General features: G+C 47.3%; 1 protein-coding gene across 2 annotated transcripts in view; it reads left to right on the forward strand.

The window, feature by feature from the left end:
- The window catches only part of LAMB1 (laminin subunit beta 1), a 47,021-nt gene extending 22,582 nt beyond the window's left edge, over positions 1–24,439 (forward strand). For both annotated transcript variants that reach the window (XM_075429050.1, XM_075429051.1), the window contains 11 exons: positions 85–181; positions 12,529–12,898; positions 14,580–14,764; positions 16,014–16,255; positions 18,260–18,463; positions 18,850–18,994; positions 19,745–19,952; positions 20,157–20,298; positions 21,018–21,194; positions 22,466–22,625; positions 23,888–24,439. In XM_075429050.1, coding sequence (XP_075285165.1) covers positions 85–181; positions 12,529–12,898; positions 14,580–14,764; positions 16,014–16,255; positions 18,260–18,463; positions 18,850–18,994; positions 19,745–19,952; positions 20,157–20,298; positions 21,018–21,194; positions 22,466–22,625; positions 23,888–24,024 — 2,067 coding nt within the window. In that variant the 3' untranslated portion in view covers positions 24,025–24,439. The remainder of the gene's footprint in view (positions 1–84; positions 182–12,528; positions 12,899–14,579; positions 14,765–16,013; positions 16,256–18,259; positions 18,464–18,849; positions 18,995–19,744; positions 19,953–20,156; positions 20,299–21,017; positions 21,195–22,465; positions 22,626–23,887) is intronic.
- The last annotated feature ends 958 nt before the right edge of the window (positions 24,440–25,397 follow it).

The following is a 25,397-nucleotide window of genomic DNA, read 5'->3' on the forward strand; positions in this document are numbered from 1 at the left end:
TGCTGAGGCGGCCAGCCCTCACGCCAGCGTGGGGCTGAGCTGCCGAGGTGGTCACGTCTGCGGTGTGGGGTTTGTTTTTGTCAGTTCACGGGGCAGTGCCAGTGCATGCCGGGCTTCGGAGGCCGGACCTGCAGGGAGTGCCAGGAGCTCTTCTGGGGCGACCCAGACGTGGAGTGCCAAGGTGAGTCTGACCCCAGCGCCTGCTCCGCTGGCGCCTTTTGGAAATGACCCAGTGGCTGTCACCCCCGGTGCACTGGGACACACTGCCAGGAGCAGCCCTTCCAGTGACCCCACCAGTGCCTGCACGAGCCTTGGAAATGAGGGAGGAAGGCATGGCGGGGTCTGTCCCCGGCATTTTGGTGCCTCCAGGGACAGTAGGCATGTCAGGAGCCCGGCCCGACGCTTGCCTGGTTTATTTTATTTCTTGTTGGACCCTTATTTAGAAATAATCATCTCTGTGTAGAAACCAGCTCTTCTGCAACTGTTAGGTTCCAATGCTGCCAGGTAAGCCAGCATGGCAAGAAAACATCTTGCAAGTGTTTGGGTTTGAGAATTAGTCTGGAAAGTAATTTTCTTTGCCCTTGGTTTATATGTGGTGGAAGACCCATGACTCCTCTTCTGTCTTGTTAGAGAGGCTGGGGTTGAAGAAAATAAGGTCTTTGATTTAGTAGGAGACTTTCCTTATATTTGAGATGAAAATAAAGGGGCGAGCAGAGACTGCGCAGCAGGTTAGCCATAGCTACAGGCTGCAAAACAGAGCGCCATGAGGTCGCTTGTTTAGAAAGTTGGATGCTCTCTGTCCTTTCATTATAAACAAGTCTGTTCATTAGCTGGAAAAGAAACTTCAAACACTGTCCAGACCAGAACAAACTTGTATCTCTGGTCTGTTCAAATAGGAGCCTTTGCCAGGAGAGTTTGCAGTAGATTAAGGTATTTTTTCCTGCAGGGAGGAATGTGCTTGCTGTGGTCTTTAATAAATCCATTACAATAGAGATACCTTACAGCCCATTATCTAACCAGATAGGCAGGTCACAGCTACTTGGTTAATGCAGCAGATGAAAGGACTGGGGAATTGTCCCCGTTCCTGAGTATATATTGGGTTTCTCGGGAGACTGTGTGTGTTCTGGTGTGGTGAGGGGCGCTGACCCTGCCAGCTCCGGGGCAGGGATTGTCTCTTGGTATCAGCTGTCTCCATCAGGGTTTATTGATGGAGCCCATCTGCATACCTTATCAGCAGGATTTTGCCGTGTACCAGCATTTGTGGCCTCTCCTGGAGTTTCTGCTGCCTGTTGAGCACATGAAAACCTGCTTTTTAATGTTTCTGAAGTCAAGAGAGGGCATATTCTTCAGAGCCTGTTTTTACCATGCAAGCTCTACGCTCTCCTTCCAGCCTGCTGCCCCTTCTTCTCCTGAGTGACACAGGAGACTCGCTTGGGTGGAAATGCGGATTTGCCTTTAGGATTGCATCCCACAGGAGGTCTCTGTGGCAGGCGGGGAGAGCCGGTGCCTGGGTCTGGGCCACAGCAGCCTGCGGCGCGATGCCCCAGACAGGCTCCAAGCCCGCACTCGCTCATGGAGCACATCCAGCCCCGCGGCGCTGCCAGGTCTCCCTGGTGAGGTGGGTCAGTGCTCCCGCCCCGTCTCCCATCCTTTGTCAGCAGAGAGAGAAGCGACTTTACAGCCCTCATTCAGTCCCAACGAGGAGAGAGCTGACGTTCAGGCTGGCAGGCGGGCAGCAGCCATGTGGGCAGGTAGCAGCTCTCACTGGTGAGCGGTTTGCAGGCGAACTGGAAAACTGAGCCGTTTAAGGAGCTGCAGGTCAGTGCCCCTGGAAAACTACTTAAATATGGCCTGCAGCCAAGGTGAAGCTGGAACTGAGGAGAGGATTTGTCACAAAGACATCGGCTCCAGCTGCAGTGGGGGACACAGACTCGTGACTGCGGCATTTGCCACCTGCCCTCAGTGGCATACTCGTGCTGGCCCAGGCAGCCAAAGCAGCTGTGTCTTGTGCTGCTTTTGGGAAGAAAATACAAATGATCTGGATGGGGAATGGTGAGAGAGCTCTGAACCACGTGAGTACCCACAGACAGTCTTCACTGCGGGCACCAAGCTGATGGGAAGATCTGGATGTCGGTCCCAACGACTACAGGGCAGGATCCTCCACCAGCTGGGACAAGTGGCTTCTGCCCAGGGTTGGAAATCACAGGGTGCCTCAAGCAAGGGACAGTAAAGTGTGGTCTCTTCACAAGAGGTCTTCAGGCTGTTGACATCAAGAGACGCAAGCTCCTGCTGAGAAATGGGGAGCTTACTGCCCACGTTGCTGTGGCATCCTTTACAAATTTTTTAATTAGGTAAAAAAAAATAAGTGAGGTCATGTGAACCCGAGTGCCTGCAGATAGCCTCTGGACACAGCTATGTGGAGATGTACAGAAAGGCCCATCTAGCACAGGCCTGGGGCTGCGTTTCCCCACAGGTTCCCAGGAGCTCACAGCAGCACAGAGCTGTGGATGTGGCACAAGGGTCCCAGCACGCTCTGCTGGAAACCAGGCTCCAGGGCATGCTTTCCCACCATCCTCATCATCGGCAGTGACCATTGCCAGCTGCTGCCTGTGACTTGTTTTGTAGAAATCTTGGCAAGACTGGAGATGGTGAAGCAGAAGCTGGAGGAGGCAGGTGTTTGTACCTGGTCTGGGTGCTTTGATTTGCAGTCTGTGCTCCCTGTGGTGGAGAGAAAGTGTCATCCGACATGTCATCGCCGCATGTCCCCAGTGATCGCACGGGGACCAGACCACTGGGGCAAGCTAAGGTGGGTGCCTACGTTTGGGCAGCATCTCAACCCTTCAGTACTGAGTACTTTCCCACCGCCCACAGATGTCTGTAGGGGATTACACTCCACAGAGAGCCTGTAGCACCAGTTTTTTGGAGACTGCTTGCTCCATGCTTTAAAAAAGCACATCAGTTACTCGTTTACTATAACATAACGCCTGAAACTAGCACAGGAGAGGTGTAGAGGACAAGGAAAAGCGTGTGTATGCCTAACAATCCTTGCTAAGGTAGTAAATAATAGGATTACAAATTTCATCAGACTGGAGTCTCTCAGGCATTCTGCTGGAGCTTTTCCAAAGCCTGGCAACCCAAGTGCAGGACTCGGCACGCTGAGCTCTGCACCGACTTCAGCCCGTAAAGCACGTTTCTGGCAGGAGGTTCCAGGCTCCCGGGAAGCCTCTGAGATGTAGTGGGGCTGCAGATGCAGCTTGAACAATGCCCTTGCACAGTAGATATTTGAAGTTTATGTGTTTCATATAATATAAAGGAGATGACACTTTTACTATCATTACTGTTTTAAGAAATTGAACAAACAGAACAGAGTGCAGTTAGTAAAAGGCATGGTATGAGATTGAAAGTTAGGTTATATTGCTATCGCCCCTTTACAAGAAGCTCACCTGTGTCAATGTTTTTCTGTGTTGGACCTGAGTATCAAGCCCTATTGTAAAAAACTGATCTAAGATGAAAAAGTCATGTTTTTATCAAATACTCATTGCAGACATGAGCAGAAAGTTGTTTTTCTCAGTTTTTAGTCTTTGTTATGTAGCTGGTGCTGAAACATCTCTTCATTGAAAATTACTCCATTGCCATTTAAGAATAGGCTTCATAGTCTGAATTCTAACACCTAGAACTTAAAAGCAGCTTACGTGACTAGTTTACAGGAGGTGTTTCTGCTGCAGAAAGAAAGACTAGCAGATGTTTCTTTTCCTTCTGTGATAAGTGTCTAAAGGAAGTCAGACAAATTCTACGCTAAAGGATATATAGTTTTCACTTTGAGTTTAATGATTTCAATTGATCTGTGGTCTTAAAATATTGTAATGTGTATTGATTGTTTCCAGAAAATTGCCCTTTTGGCAAGGTCTGGTAGCGTGTCAAAATGCAGTACAACTCTAGTAATTCTAGACTGGGATCTTATCTTAACACTCATACTGAAAATCCTAATGCTGAGGAGTTAGCAATATGCTTACAGGGTAATTTGAATCGATAGCTGATTATTCAGAAGAAAATTTGCTAGCTCTGCAAAACTGTCAACCTTACAAATTGCTGAATGGTTTTATTATCATAGTGCCTCACTACCACTGGGAAATGATGCCAGGAAATCATGTTTGAACATGATTTGGTGTTTTCGTTGTGGAGGAGTTAAACATTTGATGCTCTCCGTCCCTGATCTCAAGCAGTAAAGAAAATATTTCTGCAAAAATTATTTCTGTTCTGTTTGGGATTATATATGATACTCGCTTGTTCCTAGCATCCCGCAATAAGGCATTAAACGCTGAGACTGATCTTCAGTATCCACTGTATCATCTCGGCTGTAGTGTCAACTGCTCTGACGCACCTTAGTTTAAATTGAGTGATATGCAAACATGCCACATACTCAATTGCACTAGCACAAATGGAAGTGAGTTCTAAATATTTAAAATCAGAAGGAAAAGTAGCAGAGCTGTCAGAGTAGGTGAAAAAGAAAGTGTTTCATAGATCCTCGTGAGCTTGAAGCAAACCACTTGAGCTAGTCATTTACTTCTTTGCGATTTCTACCCTTAGGTTTCTACAAGACTACGTTCAATAACCATGTATGAGTGTTACTTTTATCTTGAAGATTGGGAAAAGAGTTGCTGAAAGAGAAATGCATTGATCAAGGTGGTATAAAAATTACTCATGGATACTCTGTGTGTGTGTGCACAGGTGTGCACATGCATTTGTGAATAGATGCAGATACAATCTTTTGTAGTCACAAGTTGCTAATCAGCAGATCTTGACTGAAGATTTTGGCTAGAAAATCTTCCTGTCAAAAATGTGATTTCACTTAAGTCAGAGTATGCCACAGAAGAATGTCTGATTGAGCTAAACACTCAATTAAAGAAAACAATACACCCAATTCCAAAATGACATTTCGAAACAGAAACCTATTTAACTTGGTAAATGCTCCTTTGAAAACCCTCAGATCTTTGACCAATGATTTCAAAAACCTTCTTTTCCTCTGCTATATTTTCTGTGGGAGGTTCTGCAGTGTCCTGTTCTGCTTACCCAGGGACAGATTTGATCCCGAACTGATCTTCAAAGCAGGCAGCCCAGTTTCTGTTAACTTGCAGCCCTTCATCCTGGCCTTCGTCCACCCCTCTGCATGAAGGGAGAATAATCAACCGTTTGTCTTGAAGGCCATTTCCAACCCAAACTGGCTAAGGCCTCTAAATGTCTTGCAGTAAACTCAGCATCTTTGTGGTTTTGCAGTGCAAAATGAACCACTTTTCCCAATTTCTGGTCACTTAAGCATAAGTAAGGCATTTAAGAAGAGTTTACAGGACTGTATGGCGCTCCCTATTCCACAGATACTACGTTAGGTGGAGTATAAAGCCATCGCTAGCTACTAGATTATATCTGAAACACTTCTGCAGCTCTAGATGTGCCTGCATGGTTGTTCTTCTTCTTGGGGAAAAGGCATATGATAAAATTTGATGTGGTATAGCTACTCCAGTGTTACATCAGACTGACGAGTGTGCTGGTTAGAGCCAAAACCTCCAGAGCCAAGCTGTACTTTGAAGGTTGTGCTTGCATTAGCCTGTTTGAGTACATCAGGAGCAAAATTGCTGTAACAAGAAAGCATCACTAGCACGGGACTGCATAGGAGTTGGCTCACAGCGGTCGCCATAGGAATAGCTGGACCTTAACGAAGGAGGTGGTAGAGGAGCAAGGACTCTGCTGTGGCTAGATGTGATGCTGGGGTACTTTGACCAAACGATGCTGGGCATGGCATGCTGGATCATTCTGGTATGGTGTTTGCTCTGTTTCTAGCAAGTGATGGGAATTGAGGCATCTCTTGTTTTCACATCCCAATTCATTGGTGGTGATAATCAAATGTCATGTGAATCCTTTTGCTGGGTGTGCACCCGCCGTCGTGAGTGATGGATGTGTACCTTGGCACATGGTTGTTCTTCCATGAGCTATTTGCCAGTCCTGTGCTAGCTTTTTCCAGTCCGCGCCAGCTAGGAGATCTTCCTTTCACATGGATCCTGCCATTGTCACTGTGCTTTTGTCCCTTGAGGACAAAGTTTCATTTTTGTCACTTTAGGACAAAGTTGTGCCCTGAAATCCCACAGAGATGGAAGCCAGTGGGTGGTTCGTAAGCAGGCGTTGCAGGAGGCAAAGAAGTGAAACCTGTGCACTGAGCTATTTGCCCGGTGGCCCAGTGTTCAAGGTGCTCCTCACTACCTAGAAGGCTTTATGTGATCTTGTCCCGGGCTTGCTTACCTCCTCTTGAGAAGTCACCACAGCTGAAGTAAGCCAAGGCTTTAATCCCCACCATGCTGTAAAGGGAAGATGCTCTCTGTCAGGGCCTTGGATGTGCTCCGTGCCAGGGTGTGAAATCGCCTGTTGGTAGTGGCCAGGGTACAGGACTCCTCCGCTGAAGGTAGTGAAGATGATGAAGGTCCTGTTCCACATGGCCTTGGAGGGCAGAAGAGCAGTTTCTGTGGGTTTCTGGCTGGCCAAATTTAGCTATTAATCCAGTGTCTGGAAATTGGGACCCAGCATCTCACAGAAGCTCTCAAGTGTGTCTATACCAATGCACGTAGCATGAGCAATAAACAGGAGGAGCTGGAAGCCATTATACAGCAGGACGATGATGATGATGACGACTTGGTCGCCATCACAGAAACGTGGTGGGACAACTCACATGACTGGAATGCTGTCATGGATGGCTACAGACTCTTTAGGAAAGACAGGCCAACAAGGAGAGGTGGTGGAGTTGCTCTATATGTGAGGGAGCAACTGGAATGCATTGAGCTTGGCCTGGGGGCAAATGAGGAACAAGTTGAAAGCTTGTGGGTTACAATTAAGGGACAGGCTCATACAGGTGACATTATGGTGGGTGTGTACTACAGGCCACCTGACCAGGAGGAGGAGGTTGATGAGGCCTTCTACAGGCAGCTGCAAGCAGCCTCACAGTCCCAGGCCCTGATTCTCATGGGGGACTTCAACCACCCTGACATCAGCTGGGAAGACCATACAGCTAGGCAGGTGCAATCCAGGAGGTTCCTACAGAGCATTGATGATAACTTTCTGATGCAAGTGTTGGAGGAACCAACAAGGAAAGGCGCGTTGCTGGACCTTGTATTAACAAACAAGGAGGGACTGGTGGAGGATGTGAAGGTTGGAGGTAGACTCGGCTGCAGTGACCATGGAATGGTCGAGTTCAGGATCCTGCGTGGAGGAAGCAGGGTGATAAGCAGGATCAAAACCTTGGACCTCAGGAGGGCTAACTTTGCCCTCTTCAAGGAGCTACTGGCAGGAATGCCGTGGGCCAGGGCTCTCGAAGGCAGGGGGGTCCAAGAGTGCTGGTCACTCTTTAAACGACATTTCCTCCATGCTCAGGAGCGGTGCATCCCCCTGAGAAAGAAATCGAGCAAAGGAAGCAGGAGACCTGCATGGTTAAACAAGGAGCTTCTAGCAGAGATCAGGTGGAAGAGAAAGGTCCATGGAATGTGGAAAGAGGGGCAGGCCACTTGGGAAGAGTACAGGAATGTGGTCAGAGCATGCAGGGATGAGACAAGGAAGGCCAAGGCCCACCTGGAATTGAAGCTGGCAAGGGATGTCAAAAACAACAAGAAGGGCTTCTTCAACTACATCAGCAGCAAAAGGAAGGCTAGGGACAATGTGGGGCCGCTGCTGAATGAGGCGGATGTCCTGGTGACGGAGGATGCAGAGAAGGCAGAGCTATTGAATGCCTTCATTGCTTCAGTCTTCAGTGCCAAGGCAGGCCTTCAGGAATCCCAGGCCCTGGAGGTAAGAGAGGAAGCCTACAGGGAGGATGACTTTCCCTTGGTCGAGGAGGACTGTGTGAGGGACCGCTTAAGCGATCTGGACACCCACAAATCCATGGGCCCCGATGGAATGCACCCACGAGTGCTGAGGGAGCTGGTGGATGTCATTGCTGAGCCACTCTCCGTCATCTTTGAGAGATCCTGGAGGACAGGAGAGGTGCCCGAGGACTGGAGAAAGGCCAATGTCACTCCAATCTTCAAAAAGGGCAAGAAGGAGGACCCAGGGAACTACAGGCCGGTCAGCCTCACCCCCATCCCGGGAAAGGTGATGGAGCAGCTTATCCTGGAGGCCATCATGAAGCAAGTGGAGGAAAAGAAGGTTATCAGGAGTAGTCAGCGTGGATTCACCAAGGGGAAATCATGTCTGACCAATCTGATAGCTTTCTACGATGACATGACTGGCTGGGTAGATGAAGGGAGAGCCATAGATGTTGTCTACCTAGACTTCAGCAAGGCTTTCGACACTGTCTCCCATAATATCCTCCTAGGGAAGCTGAGGAAGTGTGGGCTGGATGAGTGGTGGGTGAGGTGGATTGAGAAGTGGCTGAATGGCAGAGCTCAGAGGGTTGTCATCAGCGGCGCTGAGTCTAGTTGGAGGCCGGTAACTAGTGGTGTCCCTCAGGGGTCAGTACTGGGCCCAGCCTTGTTTAACTTCTTCATCAACGACCTGGATGAAGAGTTAGAGTGTACCCTCAGCAAGTTTGCTGATGACACCAAACTGGGAGGAGTGGTGGATACACCAGAAGGCTGTGCTGCCATTCAGCGTGACCTGGATAGGCTGGAAAGTTGGGCAGAGAGGAACCTGATGAGGTTCAACAAGGGCAAGTGCAGGGTCCTGCACCTGGGGAGGAACAACCCCATGCACCAGTACAGGCTTGAGGTGGACCTACTGGAGAGCAGCTGTGCAGAGAGGGACCTGGGAGTGCTGGTGGACAGCAGGTTAACCATGAGCCAGCAGTGTGCCCTGGCTTCCAAGAAGGCCAATGGCATTCTGGGGTGCATTAGGAGGAGTGTGGCCAGCAGGTCGAGGGAGGTTCTCCTTCCCCTCTACCCTGCCCTGGTGAGGCCTCATCTGGAGTACTGTGTCCAGTTCTGGGCTCCCCAGTTCAAGAAAGATGAAGGGCTACTGGAGAGAGTCCAGCGGAGGGCTACAAGGATGGTGAGGGGACTGGAGCATCTCCACTACGAGGAGAGGCTGAGGGAGCTGGGCTTGTTCAGCCTGAAGAAGAGAAGGCTGCGAGGGGACCTTATAAATGCTTACAAATATCTGAAGGGTGGGTGTCAGGAGGATGGGGCCAAGCTCTTTTCAGTGGTGCCCAGTGACAGGACAAGGGGCAATGGGCACAAACTGAAGCACAGGAAGTTCCGTCTGAACATGAGGAAGAACTTCTTCCCTCTGAGGGTGACGGAGCCCTGGAACAGGCTGCCCAGGGAGGTTGTGGAGTCTCCTTCTCTGGAGATATTCAAGACCCGCCGGGACAAGGTCCTCTACAACCTACTGTAGGTGACCCTGCTTCGGCAGGAGGGTTGGACTAGATGACCCACAGAGGTCCCTTCCAACCCCTACCATTCTGTGATTCTGTGAGTGACTTTAGTGAGCAACAGAAATGATTTCAACTGCGGCTGAAGCGCTTGGCTAAGGTCAACTAGACTCCAAAAAAGAAGATAGCATGTAACCGAACACTTGCATGCCTGTGTCATTTGTGAGATGAAAGGTTTGCTGACAGCATGTGAGCTGCAATAGGAGCAGTGATGGTTTTGTGAGAATTTAAGCAATGTTTCAGTCAGTGCCACAATAAGGAGTTGTTGGAAGGCTGTAGCTAGAGAAAGCATACCATCAACCATACCACCAACACGTAGAACTGCTTCCCAAATTTTCAAAACAGAAAGAAAAGTCAGTCTCCTGGATTCTCCTTATTCTGGTTCTGAGGGAGGCTTTTTCGTGTTTTCCTTTAGACTATGTGATTTTACTTAAGAATAGAGATATAATTATCTTCAGTTTTACTTTTTGTTTACAAGGCTGGTGTGATCCTGTGCATGCTTAATGACTTTGGAAGATCACGAACAAAAGAAAGAGCAAGCGTGAAACCAGCTGTTTTGAAAGCCGTTTTATATGTGTTGGATTCACACTACTAGCTAGTGCAGAGCTAGCATCGCCCACTTCTGGGCTTGACGGAGAATCCTAAACCAGATAGTTTAGGACCCACAGTAATGTTTCTGTCTGCCTTGTACCATCTATTCGTGTGTCCCACAAAGCTCAGTTTAGAGTTTTGTAGAATTCTAGAGATGTGATGGTTCTTCCAACTGTTGTGCCGTATTTAGAATAAACTACTTCTTTGGTCTTTGTCATCTCCCAACAGGCAGCCGTGGAGTTTGGGTTTTCACTTTGCAAACAAGTTAGTACTTCAACTCTTCTCTCCCCTGCCTCCGCATTTTCTGGCTCTAGAGATTTTGGAATCCACATCATTACCATGTAAATGCTACTAAAGCCATGTCATCTGCCTTTCCTGAACATGCAGGTATTCAGGAGTAAAATTACCAACAGGGGGTTGTGCCTTTTTTCTCTTTAAGCTTTTTAAATCCCCGAGTAAATACAGTGATCTGATTTGCCAGCAGCAAGTATTCATGTAACTTGAGCAGATCTCAGGATCTTTGACAAAAAGCACATGCCATTTAGCCTCTTTCTATGCAGAGGAATTTGGACAATTCATCATTATAGCGAGGGCCGCCTTAGCTGACAGAGGGTTAACTGACCTCCTTCAAACAGGAACTCAACGGTTTGCCTGCAGGGAACATATTCCATGGTGAGTTGACTACTTAAGCACTTTCGATGTAAAGTAAAAACAATCTCTTGTGTCAGGGTATAATCCAAAGAACAAAGAACCATTTTGCTCGATTGTGCAGGCAGCAGAAGTTATTTTTGTCTCTTGCCTATCATATTCACATTGTACAAGAAAGTCATTTTGTTGAGGAGAGCGACTTGTTCTGCTGAGGCTCTTTGTGTCGTTTTTGAACTGCAGACCACCACTGTGTTTTGGCATGGAAGCACACAATGTACAATCTTGAAAACGGCTTTGTGTTTTGCCCTTTTTTCAAGGGGGCATGTGCTTGGGGTGTGTGAATTGATTTATGGACCTTTTTGAGCCATTAACTCCCTTCAAGGATGCCTGGTAAATGAATGTGGAAGTGAAGGCTTTTATCAGGTATTGCAGTCCTTTTCGTGTTCAAGGAACGCGTGCTTGACCTGCTTCGGATGTACTCTGCCACAGTGGTAGGTAGGTGACCTGCCTATTTTCGAGGCCTCTCTTCTTGTTCTTTGCTGCCATCCCTTTATTAAAAGCTTTGCAGGCTGGTGATTTCCTCTGCTGCTGCTGCCTGCATAATTAAGGAGGAGGAGAGGTCAAGTGGCAGCGCGGTTGTGTACGACGTGTGTTTCTGCTTTTAGAAATGACCATACATTTTAAGTTCATTGAGCAACTTCTCTTCATGATGGGTTAGTGCCATTCTTTATTCTAAAAGCTTGTTAAAATGGGTGTTGCCCAAACTTTATCACTCCAGTTTGGCATCCGTGTGGGGCTCCTGGGTCTTGCCTGGCTAGCATATAGATAAGTAGGTGTTCACAGTTACAAAAATGAAATAAGAATGAAAGTCCATTTCAGGAAGGTTTGAACACTAACTCCTGAGCTGGTGCTCAGAGTGTGAAATAATTTAAAAAAGTAAATCCATTATTCATCCTCATTCCTATTTGAGGGTGACAAGCAGTATGTAGGCTCTTGGTTGTTAGCACCCAAGACTTCTCTCTTCCCACTCAGACAGGGCTCCCATGGCCACATTCTTTGTTCTATTCTACCTTGCATTGCCTGACTTTTTCCCATTTTCTGTATACCTAAAACATCAGCCTGGTGCCAGGCTCCTCGATGCATGTCGTGAACGTTTTCCCACCATCTGTGGCAGGAGCACGTCCTGAACCAGGCCCTGTACCTCTGCATAGAAGATCTCTCAAGGGCTGTTACTCTGTAAATTTGTCATGTTCTTTGAAGCCACTTCAACTTTAGCACCCACAGTGTCTTGTGGTAGGGAGCTCCGCTGTTTAACTAAGTGCTTTTATTGTGTTGTTTGTGGGAGGTGCAGGGGAGGGTGGTTGGTTTTTGATCTACTGGATTCCTCAGTTGACCCCTACTCCTGCTCTGGAGGAGGCAGTAAATGGTTGTTCCTTATTGACATTTCCCATTTCACTCCTGTTTTGCTCTTAAACCCTTTGCTATGTGCCTGCCTGTCATTTCTTTCTGTCTGAAAAGCCTTGCTCTACTTACTCTTCGTTGTAGGAGTGAAACTGGGATCTTTGCCTGCAATTGCTGTCCAGTTGACATCCAAACATTGCAAGAGGAAGTGTCCGTCCTCGCGCCATTGTTGTGCCTGTTTCTGAGATGTACAAATCCTGGTTTCCCCTAGAGTTATTTCCCTGTCTCTCTCCCCTTTCACTCTCAGCACTGGTTCCCCCATACCCAAGCAGACACATCCATAAAGAGCTTTGTATAATCCAGACACAGACCCCTTCTATACTCATCTCACCACCTCATTATAATCGAGTTAGTATTTTTTCCTCCCTGCCAATGTCAACATCGTTTCCCTCACCATAGCCTTGACACATACCTTCTCCTTCCAGCATGTGATTGCAACCCTCATGGCATCCAGACCCCTCAGTGTGACCGTGCCACCGGCCAGTGCATCTGCAACGAAGGGGTGGAAGGGCCGCGCTGTGACAAGTGCTCCCGGGGCTACTCGGGTTTCTTCCCCGACTGTGTGCCGTGCCACCAGTGCTTTGCCCTCTGGGACGTGATCATCAGTGAGCTGGCTAATAGGACCCAGCAGTTCCTGGATAGGGCTAATGCCCTGAAAATCACTGGAGTCACTGGCCCATACCAGCAGACGCTCAACACCCTGGAGGAGAAGCTCAGTGAAATTAAAACCATCATTGCTCAAAATCCAGCTGCCGAGCCCCTGAAGAACATTGGGAATCTCTTTGAGGAAGCAGAGTGAGTATGGTCACAGTTCTGTGGTAAGTCTAGCGTGGGAAGGAGTGGGAGTGCCAGCGAGCTGGGATTTACTTGAGTGACTGATGTCCCCATGCTGGGCTGAGGACACCCAGCTCCACTCTGCCAGATGGGTGAGGTGCACTGCGGCTTGTAGCGGTGGTGGAGCACCTCGCCGTCCTCGGCACTGGTGGTGAGCACCCATCCCAGGAGCAGAAACCTGGCCTGGGAAGGGAGTCGGAGCACAGCTGCTGTGCTCTGGGCCGGGTTGTCTGGCTCCAGCTGCACACCAGGCAGCTAATTACTGCCAGGCAGCTAATTACCACTCGTGCTTGCCTTGCGCTCCCCCGGGGCAAAGGACAAACACTGCTATTGTGTGAGAGAATGAAGAGGAGAGAGATTAAATTCCTGGATTTCTGCGTGTAGCCGATGAGTTGGAAACTTGGGCTCCTTTCTTCACTCCGAGTGTGAGGGGGGAAGCACTAGCTTTAGAACAAGGATTGTTTCCATTTTTCTCAGGGTAGGAGCCTTGTATTTTGTTTTAGGGCTAAGCACACAAAGGATGGTAGTTTGCACTTATGGAGATGGGGCAGTTTAACATCAAGTAGGGTTACAAATGCTTTCTAGCCGTGTGTGCCACTGCTCAGAGCTTGTTAGAGCAATTGTAAAGGGGACTGCACAAAGCAACGGGGCGCAGATGAAAGCACAGATGTCTCAATCAGGGATAGCTTGTGCCCTGCAGCTCCCTCCCTCCAGCTGCAGAGCTGGGGGTTGCTGCTGCGCTCAGGCTCTGCGGGTGCTGAGGAGCTGCTTCTCGCTAATGTGTATATAAGTACGTGTTCTTGCTCCTCTCTTGTCTGTATAGGAGTAGTATGGAGCTTCAAAGGACTCCTGGAAAACAGCAGGCTGTTGGGCTGTTGAGAGAACTGCAGATTGATCACAGAGCTTACATACTGCCTGATTCTTTCAGAATGAGGAAACACTGGGATTGGAGGGATCACCAGGAATGGGAACAGCTTCCTATGCCCACTTCTGTTCCGGAGCAGCATTGATGTGTAGCGTACACTTGCCTTTCCTTTTAGGGTATTCCCCCTAGCTAAAGCCTGCTCCGTGGCTCACGGAGGCCGTGCTGAGGACGGAAGGTTTTCCTTCATAGCCCTCAAGAAATGGCTGGTGAGGGGGGATCTTTACAGAAAAGTTAAAAGAATCCATTGTGTTAAAACCAAGGCTTTCCCCCCTGCTTCCTGAAATTCAAGTCTGTCCCATGAGCTTGTAGTAATCAAAACTGCATTTGTAGCTGTGTGGGATGGGAAGCAAATTATGTATGGATCATAGCAGTCAACTCTGACCTATGCAGTTGCCATGATACAAGAGCATTACACCAGTCCTCTGGAATCTGCCTCCAGTTAATCTTACACAAAGCAGCTGTTTTCTGAGCAATTTGGTGCTTTGAGTTTATAAACGTGCTGTAGATTAAAAAGTAGTTTTGTATGATAAAGGAAACAAAACAGCGTTCTAGGTAGGCATGTTGTTACAAATCACTTACAGCTCCACCGAGGGAGGACCGGTCCTGCCGTGGGAGAAGCTCAGCGCGGCTCTAACCACCACTCTTCGGTGAAGTGAAGCACCGAGGCTTACAGCCCTTCCTCCTCCCCTTGTTGAGTCCTGTGCCTCTGTTTTACAGAAAGCTGGCAGGAGATGTTACAGTTAAGATAGCCGACATACAAGAAAACCTGTCAGCCTTAGCAGTGAAGAGCAACAGCACAGACACTGACCTGAGCGCGCTGGAGACAGATGCCAAAAGCCTAGACCGTGTCGTGAAAGAACTTGCAGAGCAGCTAGAGTTCATCAAGATCTCTGATGTTCGAGGTAAGTGTCGCAGGGAGGAGGAGAAAGCAGTGGGGTGGCCAAAGATTTAATTAGTGCACCGTTTTAAATACCGGGTTAATCTTCTAACTTGCAATAAAACACAGTTCCTAGGAGGGCAGCTTCTTTCTTTGCAGAGTTGCTGATGCAGCAGGAATTTTGTTTTGCCCCCTCACCCCCTCTCTCTCCCTCTGCACATTGCAAAGTTGGGTTAAGTTCTTGGGGCACAGAGTTGTCTTAAAGGCTCTTGATTAACGCATTTTAGATGAGACACAACAGCTTTAAGTGTGGTAGATTCCAAAATACACCTGGACGTCTCCCTTGCTCTCCCCAGTCTGTTAAATTGCTGTTTCTGGTTGGAAAAACTACCTGGGTCTTGGTGACTAAGAGCACACCGTAAGGGCTCTGTTCTTCCGAGCCGCCCGCACCTTCCATGCCCACTGGCACACTGAAATGGGCCAAGAATGAAAATTTGCTGGAGAACGAGGAACATCAAACATCACCAAATTCTGTGGAAATTTTAAAAGCTGACTTCATTCCAACTTGAAACAAAGGATTTTTTGTTTTCTTTTGAATTTCCTGCTTTGCAGGAAGTCTGCGATTGTTTCCAGTGAACGTGGGGTTTCGCAGAGCGAGGCAAGTAGGATGTAGAATGGGGGAGTCCCTGACTTGTGGCATTCTGCAGAGGAAAACTGCCTGAGGTGCAGAGTGTGGCCGCCCCCGCGGAGTCCCTCACACCCGCCCAAGGCCTCTCCAGGAGTTGTCCAAAACTAACAGTTCCATAAATCAGCATCTTTCATCAAGCTGTTGTTTCCTGGGAAGGCTCTGACCAGTTTCCAAGCAGTGACTCCGTAAGCCAGACATCCTAGGGCAAGCAACAAGAACTAATGGGATAAGTGAATCCTTAGAAAACAGACTGGTGCCCTATAAACCGAAAAGGCTGGATCTCCTTGGGCCCTCGGGGCAAGCAGAATTCCGTCACTAGGGTCAGAGAAAGGCTTAACTTCAGAATCCAGCAAACTTGACACGCTGTCAACCAAGCAAAAGAATTAACTTTTTTTTTCCCTTCCCCCTAAACCAGGCCAAATTCTGTCATCTTTGCAATGGCCCTGAATATAGCTGCAGAGGGTAGTGTTTCCTTTACCTTGATACGTGTATCGCTAATCCTGATGTGTCCTCTGCCAACCACCATAGTATAAATTACTTTGAGTTAGTTAACAAATTTCTGAGCAGCTCCATCTGCTTTCTGCAGGGGCCTTGGACAGTATCACCAAGTATTTCCAGATGTCCCTGGAGGCAGAGGAGCGGGTCAATGCCTCCACTGTCCTCCCCGGTAGCGCCGTGGAGCTGTCGGCGCAGACGCGGCAGGAAGTGGAAGACTTAATCAGCGAGAAGGAGGCCCACTTCAAGGCTAAACAAGAGGAGCAGTCGCGCCTGCTGGATGAACTCGCAGGCAAGCTGCAGAGCTTGGACCTCTCCGAAGTGGCTGCGAAGGTATGCGGCTCAGAAGCGCTGGTATAAAACCTGTGGCAAAAATAAAGGTGGGGTTGTGACGAAGCGACAGGCAGGGAGGAGCTGTTTAGAGCTTGACAGTGTGAGATACAGTTCATGCATGGAAAGTGCACGTTTCTTGGATAATGGGGTGTTTTGTGGGCTAGAACAGGGCTGTTTAGTCAGTGGGCTCTGAGACCTGCTGGCTTTCAGGCACCAGCCCTTCCTGTTGGTCTCTGTCCTACCCCTCCCCAGCCCTGACAGAGCACCCATCTTTTCACCACTCTGGCTCTAACCCAAAGCCCATTGTTGGGGACAATGCTCCCACATGCAGAAAAGTGTTTCAAGTCTGCTGGACCCACAGCCGTCCTCTTAAGCCTGTCCTCAGTTCATGTGCTTGCTTTCTCTAGTCTCCCCTCTCCCTTTCTGCGGCTCCGTAGGGTACGTGCCGTGCCTATGCAGCGCCCAGCCAAGCAGCACCTCTCCTCCTCCTGCCGACGGGCTGCCCTCCTTGGCATCACCACGCTCCCGTCCTCCTGCTTGAGACAAAGCAGAACTTAGAGGGAGCTGGAGTCAAAGGGCATTTGCTCTGTTGAAGCTGCTTGCTCATCTGTAAACATGATCAAGGGTGGCTTTTTCTTGGGAGAGGCTGGGTGTTCCCTCAGTTTCACTTTGAAGTCGGCCAGCTGCATTCGGAGAACAATCCTGCGGGAAGGTGGGCTGCGGGGTCTGCTCATTAACTCCCCTGGGCAGGCCAGGCCTGCCAGGGAGGACCGGTTCTTCACACGTCCCACGTCCTTTACAACCACGGCCATCCCTCCCCCAGCCCTCCTTTTTTCTCTTTTTGTTTAGCTTCCCCTCTCCTGCACTCCCACCTAACTGTTCTTGAGGACTGAACATCTTGGGTAGATGTTTATCAAGGCCATAAACACCGAGTTGCTTGGAGGTGTAATCACGGGACACCAAAAAAAAATAAAAAAAATGTTTTTGCTTTCTAGCTACTGCTGCATTGCTTGCCAAGCAGGTAAGAGGGACTCATTTGCACTTCACAGGAGCCAGCTGCAGCTAACTTGGCACAGCCCCTAGGTTTCCCCAGAGAGGTTTTTTGGCTGCAAAGTACGTTGGTTGGTGACTATCATTTGGCAAGAGGGGTGGGGTGGAAAGGGAAAAGAACTTCACAAGAATGAGGAATTTCTCAATTTTCCCTCTGGCTGAAACAACTCCCGAGTGATTTCATTGTCCAAACAATTGAGCAAGTAGTGGATAATTCTCAGTACAATGTTGTGATTGAAATAGTTTTGCTTTTTTTTTAAAAAAAGTCTACCCTGAAATCTTCCATGGGAACACAACCTTGACAACAATTCACAAATTGGAAAATGTTCTGGAAAGATGAGATCGGAGCAAACATTTGGTGGAAGGGAATGGGACAGCTTTCTAAGGGAGATGGAAAAAAGTTTCCTGTTTAACTTGGAGCATTTCAGCTTCTATTTCATTTCTAGGGCATTAGAGCAAAGGAAAAGACACTACCCTGCACCAAACCCTTTCTTCCTTGTAAAGTAGCTCCTTGGGCTGGCTAGTTTTTCCTCCAACAGTAGTGAGGGCTGAAGACAGCAGTAGCTTCCAGCTTGAAACCAAACAGCTTTCCAGTGAAAGATGATGCACGAGAAAAGCAGATGATGAAAGCAAGGCAGGGCTTCCCCCATAACCTCCAGCCACTTCAGCCTCAGGGAGCTTTGTATTTGTAACCAAGCTAAAGGCAGGAAGGTGCAGGGGGCACAGAAGAAGGATTAAAGTTACGCTGGTGTGGACCTGCTGCAGGAACCACCTCCAGCTCGCAGCTCTACTTCAGCTTCCTTCCCCCCCCCGCGGCACTCGGGGTGCTGCTGCAAGGGGCGGAAACAACGCAGTGTTTCTGTTGTGGTAGAGCAGCAACCGACTCCATCCCCCTCGCAGCTCAGCAATGGAAATAAAGCCATGCATGTTTCCCTCGTCTACCTGTCTCTGCAGACGTGCGGCACTCCAGCAGGAGCCTCTTGTGCCGAGTCCAAGTGTGGTGGTTTAAACTGTCGAACAAAAGAGGGACAGAAGAAGTGTGGAGGACCCGGCTGCGACGGGCTGGTGACCGTAGCTCACAATGCCTGGCAGAAAGCCATGGATTTTGACAGAGACATCCTCAGCGCATTAGCAGAAGTTGAGCAACTCTCCAGAATGGTAATATGCCAAATCAATTGTTAGACATTAAAAAAAAAAAGCGTCTTAGCTGTAACACAAGTTTAGACGCTAGCTGACAAAGTATGTGCCTGGCTTTCTTCAAAACGCTGCTTCTCAGTTGCATAACTTCGTCATGCTTGTAAAGATCCTCAGAAAGGGAGCTTGCTAGGGTGAAGCTTCTTGGATAGCTCTAAACATTAGCCTGAGTTGTTTAAACTAGCATCGGTGGTATGGATCATGGCCAGCTTTTTAAAGTGTTCTGTGAGTTTTATAAGAAAAAGCATTTCTCGTTACTGTTACCTCTGACTCCAACTGAAGTTTTGTTTTAAACCAGGCCTTAAAAGCATAAGTAAATATGCAATCAAGCCTTCTCTTCTCTTCTTTAGGTTTCTGAGGCAAAGCAGAGAGCTGATGAAGCAAAGCAAAATGCCCAAGAAGTTTTGCTCAAAACCAATGCTACAAAAGAGCAAGTGGACAGAAGCAATGAAGATCTGAGAAATCTTATTAAACAGATTAGAGACTTCCTAATGCGTAAAAAACTTACATTCAAATTGTATTTTAATTCTGGGTTTGTGAAAAGTATCTTTAGCTCTGAATCATCCTCCAAGGGGTAATGCAATAGTTGTGTGTCACCCCCCCTCTCCCCTCCTTCAGCCCGACTTACTGTGTATGATGAAATCTGGAACCAAGTAAAAACCAAGACAATAGGAAAGTGAGAGCAAACTGCAGCATGATGTGGTGTTCATTTCAGCTGAGGCTGCTGAACTGCTGTAGCTTGCCAAATGTGTTCAGAAGTTCTGGCTAGAAAGACAAAGTACTGTTAAAGGGAGGAAAGTCAAAGTCAGCGAGTTTATCTCTCTGTAAGCAAGCAGGTAGAGGTTAAACGAGGGCCTTGTTCGCTAGCAAGCGGCAGCACGGCAAACCTGTTCCTTCGCTGTTTGCACAAGGCTGAGTGTACTGTTAGCACGAATACAGTTGTGGGCAGCTGTTGGCTTCGGCTCCCTCCCGCAGCCCCAGCATGGTGTAGCTAATCCCTGAGATCCTCAGATGGCTTCCAAGATTGCTCTGCCAGCAGGGCCTGTGCACCTGCTGGGCCTCTCCTGAGAGGGAAGCTTCACCCAAAGGAAGCAGTTTTAACATCTTGATTTTCTGTAAGTCTGGGGGAGGAAGTTTTCCCATGATTTTCCTTCTTAAGGGAGCAGTTGGACAAGAATTTGAGTACCAACACTTGACAGGGGGAAGCTTTTACTTAGATTTTTGTCATTTGTGTCCATCTACTAGAAGATAGTGCTGACCTGGACAGCATCGAGGCGGTGGCTAATGAAGTGCTGAACATGGAGATGCCAAGCACTCCCCAGCAGCTGCAAGCCCTGACAGAAGACATTCGTGAGCGCGTGGAAAGCCTTTCTGATGTTGAGGTCATTCTGCAGCAGAGCGCTGGAGACATCGCCAGAGCCGAAATGCTACTGGAGGAAGCTAAAAAAGCAAGGTGTGCAACCCTGTTCTGTGTTACCTGCTTTCAGTCACCGAGAGCTTGAACGACTTTCATTCCATGGTATCGGAAAAGGCAGGGTTTAGCTTTCCCTGATGTAGATTCTCATCCCTTCACTAAGCGGCAAAAGTGGCCCTGTGTGGTTCTTTTTCCAGGTCCAAGTAAAAGCATGTTTACTGTTAACATAGTTTTGCTCCACAGCAAAGGTGCAACAGATGTTAAAGTCACGGCAGACATAGTGAAAGCAGCGCTGGAAGAAGCTGAAAAAGCTCAGAATGCAGCTGAAAAAGCCATTAAACAAGCTGACGAAGATATTAAAGGAACCCAGGACCTGCTGACCTCGGTGAGAGCTTTATGAGTATTTTTTAAGATACAGAAACAGCACCAAGTTTGGTATTTCGAAATGGATGTAAGCCTGTCTAGGGAAGACTCTTGGCTACCACAAATCAAAGACTGCACTTAATGTAAACCATTCTTGCCTTCTCATAGACTTTGAGTTAGCACGCCAGATGCTAGGGGACCATTTGCTCTCAGAGAACCCAACAAAACAGAAGGCTTTCCTCGCCCCACATCCTGCACCACTGAAGTTAAGTGGGCAGGATCATAACCCTCCAGCGCAGCAGGGGTGCAGGATCCCAGACAAGTCGTACCTGTCACCACATTGGTCGCGCATTGGTGTAGCCACGCTGTCAGTGCCATCCACCACTGCAGCGCGGGACTAAAATAAGTGAATGCTGGATTAAAGTGGTAGTTCGCAGCTTCACAAGTCCGTCACTACATGATGGAGTCAAATGTCAAAATTCAGTTCTGCCTGTAGGCAACTCTGGCATATGTGTAAGACAATCAAGTATTTTTTTAACCATGTTCCTTAATGTTTTTTTAGCCCCTTATGTACTTTATCTTCAAGCAGCAGCTCTTTCATCCTGACTGCTGTTGGCCATTTGTAGCAAAACTAAACCACTGTTTTTTGTATCAGAATTAATTAGTTGGTCCGGGCTTTTCCAGAAGGCTCACTATTATATTCAGTGTCTTTTGAAAATTTAACTGTTGTCCCTCTTTTAGATTGAATCTGAAAATGCAGCATCTGAAGAAACACTGAACAATGCTACCTTACGTCTATTTGAGCTAGAGAGGAGCGTTGAAGACCTTAAGCGAAAGGCTGCTACAAATTCAGAGAATGTGGATGATATAGAAGAAAAAATTGTTACTGCAAAACAAAATGCTGAAGAAGTCAAAAAGGTGAGAAGCTCAGGGAAGATGCTAAGGGAAAGCAAAAAAAAACCTCTCTCACTCCAGGTTTGGCTAAAGCAACATTAGTGAAAACAGGTGATCCATCTCATTTATTGGTCAGGTACTGGGGACAAAAAAACCCCCACCCACTTAATGCTTTTACCAAAGATAGCTGCTTTTTACTTACTTTGGTACCAGATCCAGAGACTGGGAAGTTTTCAGGTTCTAAAAGAGCTGCAAGGAGCCTGTCATGCTGTCAGCCTTTCACAGATTTGTTTCTGTCCGTCAGCTTTCCTACCTGCCACAGGAGACCTGGTAATCATTTTTCCCCTTCCATCAAGTCTTCGTGGTTCAGTGTCAATGATGGGTTCAGGACAAACAGCTTAGCATTTGCCATATACAGAATCAAGTGACAAGAAGAATGGTTAGCTTAATATGAAACCAGAGTCATTTCTAAATATCAGAGACACAAAATTTGCTCTGTGACTGGATGGCGTTGCTCCCAATGTCTGCTGCACACCTTCGTAAGAGCAAAAGAATGCTCATTAACAAAACAGTTGACAGGTCTGCCAAAGGAAGTTTCATGGCTCTATAGTTAGCCCATCAGTCTCTAGAAAGGCATTTTCTGCCAGGAGAGATGTATTATCCATCAAACCAATTATTTCCAAACACTAAGTAGTATTGCAGGTGGCTGTCCAGTAAACACAAGAGACTTCCAGGACTGCTGCAGCTTCTTAACTTGCTTATTGGTTGAATTCAGCTGAGACCTAGGACTTCTTAATCTTAACTTCCTAGAGAAATGCACAGCTGAGAAACCAACCTGATGACTGCTCCAGCACCTTCACCTACACAAACTAGGCAGCTGCTCTCGTTACTGAGAGAGTAACAAGGATATTCCTCTCTAAATGCAAGTGGTCGACCAGAAGCAGTGCCAGTTCCTCACCACGTGCAAGTTTCCAGCTGTACTGGGGGCCGTGACTTCCATTAATAGCAGAATTGTGTGACTGAATCCCACAAATCCTTGCTAAGTGTCAGTGTTAAAGCTGTGAAACAGCCACAGATCTGCAAAAGGGCAACTGATCAGTCTTCACCCCAATTCCTGAAGTCTTGACTATTAAGTAGTAAAAAACCCCAACCCTGTTTCTGCTTTTGTTAACTGAGCTAACAGTCCGCAGACTCTCCTTACACCCGGCTCAGAAAAGATGGAGGGAGGGAGCACAAATTTCCCCCGCGCTGTCTTTTGCGTGAGCTCCATCTCGTGCTTCAATCTGGAACAACAGGTCCTCAATACCGAGCTGAGCGACAAGTACAGGACGGTGGAAGATCTCATTGCCAAGAAGACAGAAGAGTCGGCGGCGGCGAGGAGGAAAGCCGGCATGTTGCAGGATGAAGCTAAAGCCTTGTTGGCTCAAGCAAACAGCAAACTCCAGCTCCTCAAAGGTAAGGCTGTTCTGAGGAGGTAAGCTGTCAGCGTATGAAGCAATGCCGTGCTCTTAAACTGGCTTCTGAGCAGCAGCAGGGGAACAAAAACAGAAGTTACTTGTTACTGAGGTTTGATCTGCTTTCCTTATTCTTATGGACACAACGTAGTCTTTTGAATCAAAGATTTGTCAAAAAAAAAAAAAGCTGAAACTTCAGTGAGACACACACTTCTGCTAAGGCACCTGTCACTGCTGCAGGAACCACCCCAGGGAAGGCCCACAGCTGCCATGCTTAGGACAGGGACCAACCCGTTCAAGCAAGACCCCCGTCTTCAAACAATACTCCCCCTGCCCCAGAAAGCTTATTAAAACAAAAGGTGATCAGGACAGGTCAGTTCCAGTTCACAGATTAGTGTAACATTTCCCATTGCCATGAGAAGTTCACCGAAACAGGAGGGGGCAATCTGCCCATAGCTACCAGGGAGGGAGCTACATTTTCCTTCTGTTTTTGCCAGGCCAGAAACTCGTTCTTCCCCTTAGCCGCTGCTGCACAGTTACAGTGACCCACTGAACAGTCTTAACCATAACAAGCCAAAACATTTCACTGTTCGCTAAAAGCCACCATGCAGCAGAGAATGACAATTATTTTCAGCGCGAATCAAAGTATACTTTGGATTTCCACTTACAGAAACTTATTTCCTTGTTGCCAATACAGCCAGGCTGCATTATTTATAACTTTATAACATCATATTTGCACATGCCTTCTTGCAGTCACTATCATCACCGGCAATTCAAAAAACCTATATACCTGTTGCACAAATAAACCTGCACTGTTTAAGCAGCCAGTTGTCACAGTTTCTCACTGAACGCAACCGAACGCTAAGCGCGACCGTGTTAGTTCATGAGCACGACTGGACTGAAGGTGCAGACCGCTGTTCGTGTATCCAGAATCGTGGTAGTTTAACATACATATCAAACGTGACTGGACTGGTAGTGGTAAATTGGATATCACCCAGAATTTAAACCTAGCCTCCCACTCCGGTGAGTTAGAATGCAAGGGGGTTTATTTTCTGCCGAATTCCTCCATCCTTATAACGCAACAGTGTCCCAGTGGTAAGAAAACAAAAAGGTGCCATTCCAGCCCTCCCCCAACCCCCCCATCAGATTCTCTTCCGCAATACAAATAAATTTGAGTAGTAGTTTATCCATAATGATAATGATTTACATTTTACAGCATTAAAACGCCCCTAATTAATGTTTTTCTCCTTCCTTTGCGGACAGATTTGGAAAACACATATGAGAACAATCAAAAAGTTCTGGAAGACAAAGCCAAGCAGTTGGTGGAGCTGGAAGAGACAGTCCGCTCCCTGCTACAGACAATCAGCCAGAAGGTTGCTGTTTACAGCACTTGCTTATAAATGGGAGCAAGAAATGCTTGTGTTCAGGATGGGTTTTACAAGTATTACACAAGTTCTTTTTGACATTACACTAAGACCTGATAAAGCAATCAGGTTTTATGTTGACTTTCAAGTCACAGAACCAAAGACAAGTAACTTTTTGATGTTGAAAAATAAACAGTACTTTTGTATCACTGTATGTACCTAGTATGACTCGTCAAGTTCCTTCCTGTTTTCAGCAGCTGAAATGGTACATCAATTAATCCTTTAACAAGTTGTGTTTTTAGACTGGTTTAGAGATCTAATAAAATCTTGGCTCCAACTACATCATTCTAAATGAGGGCTCCAATTACTACCAAATCCAGGATGGTCACTCAGAACAAAATTACAAGTGAATGAAGAAACACCATCCTTGTGTGGTTGGTTAGCACTTATGCCACAGTACTCTAATAAAAGGGTTATTTACCCTCTGTGTAACATCCATTTAGGCTTGACACTCATTTCATGTCACAGATTGTGGAAGACTTGATATGTGAAGTGGAAACAGGTCCGCGCTGAAGGGGTGAATGTGGTTTTCATTTCAAGCACCAAATTTACATGCTAAACCAAGCCTGGAGGATCAAGCCTCTCTGGAAAAGGAACTACAAAAGTTCACAGGGCACTTACCATGACTTAGTTAAGGAGCTGTACACAGGCAGCTCCCTACAAACAGCTTGCACTTAACACAAGTAAGACTTTTCTCGAAGTGCAAGAGTAACATCCAGTTCACTGTACTTAAAGTTATCTGTAGAACAGTGCACCTTCAGACAACTGTACAGTACTGCACAAACTGATTTACACCACTCATCAGCTACACAAATCAGCATGCAGAACTGCAACGTGCATTAGTACGTCCTGTGAACTCTGACCTGGGGAATGCATCTGCCTCGGTACTCTGATCAGCGCCTTACATAACCTTGGCCAACACCATCAAAAGTCAGTCAGGACATCACTGGCAGAATGTATCACCACCTAAGCAAACTGAAAAGCAGTATGTTTAAATAAATAATTACCTCTAAGCTCCACAGGTAACAAATGCTTCAGCAAAAAATCCATCACAGGAACTGATTACATACCAGCATCCTACACTGTTTCACTGCCAGCATACTTAGAGGCTGTTACAAAGACAATTTGCAAGCTTTGCAATATTCAGACTTAACAGCAATCATCAGCTCATTGACAGGTGGCTCAGTAGCTCACCTTCCTTTTGCCTTCACAAACACCCTTTGTACACTTAACTAGAACAGGAATGATAGCGAGGCAAGTAACACCACAGTAACAATTTTAAGGCCTTGAATTTTATTTTCAAGTGTCTGGGAAATTATAGTCTCCAGTATAATTTTAGTAGCATTCTT

The sequence above is a fragment of the Opisthocomus hoazin genome, chromosome 8, assembly GCF_030867145.1.
Source record: "Opisthocomus hoazin isolate bOpiHoa1 chromosome 8, bOpiHoa1.hap1, whole genome shotgun sequence".
In the NCBI taxonomy this organism is placed as follows: domain Eukaryota; kingdom Metazoa; phylum Chordata; class Aves; order Opisthocomiformes; family Opisthocomidae; genus Opisthocomus; species Opisthocomus hoazin.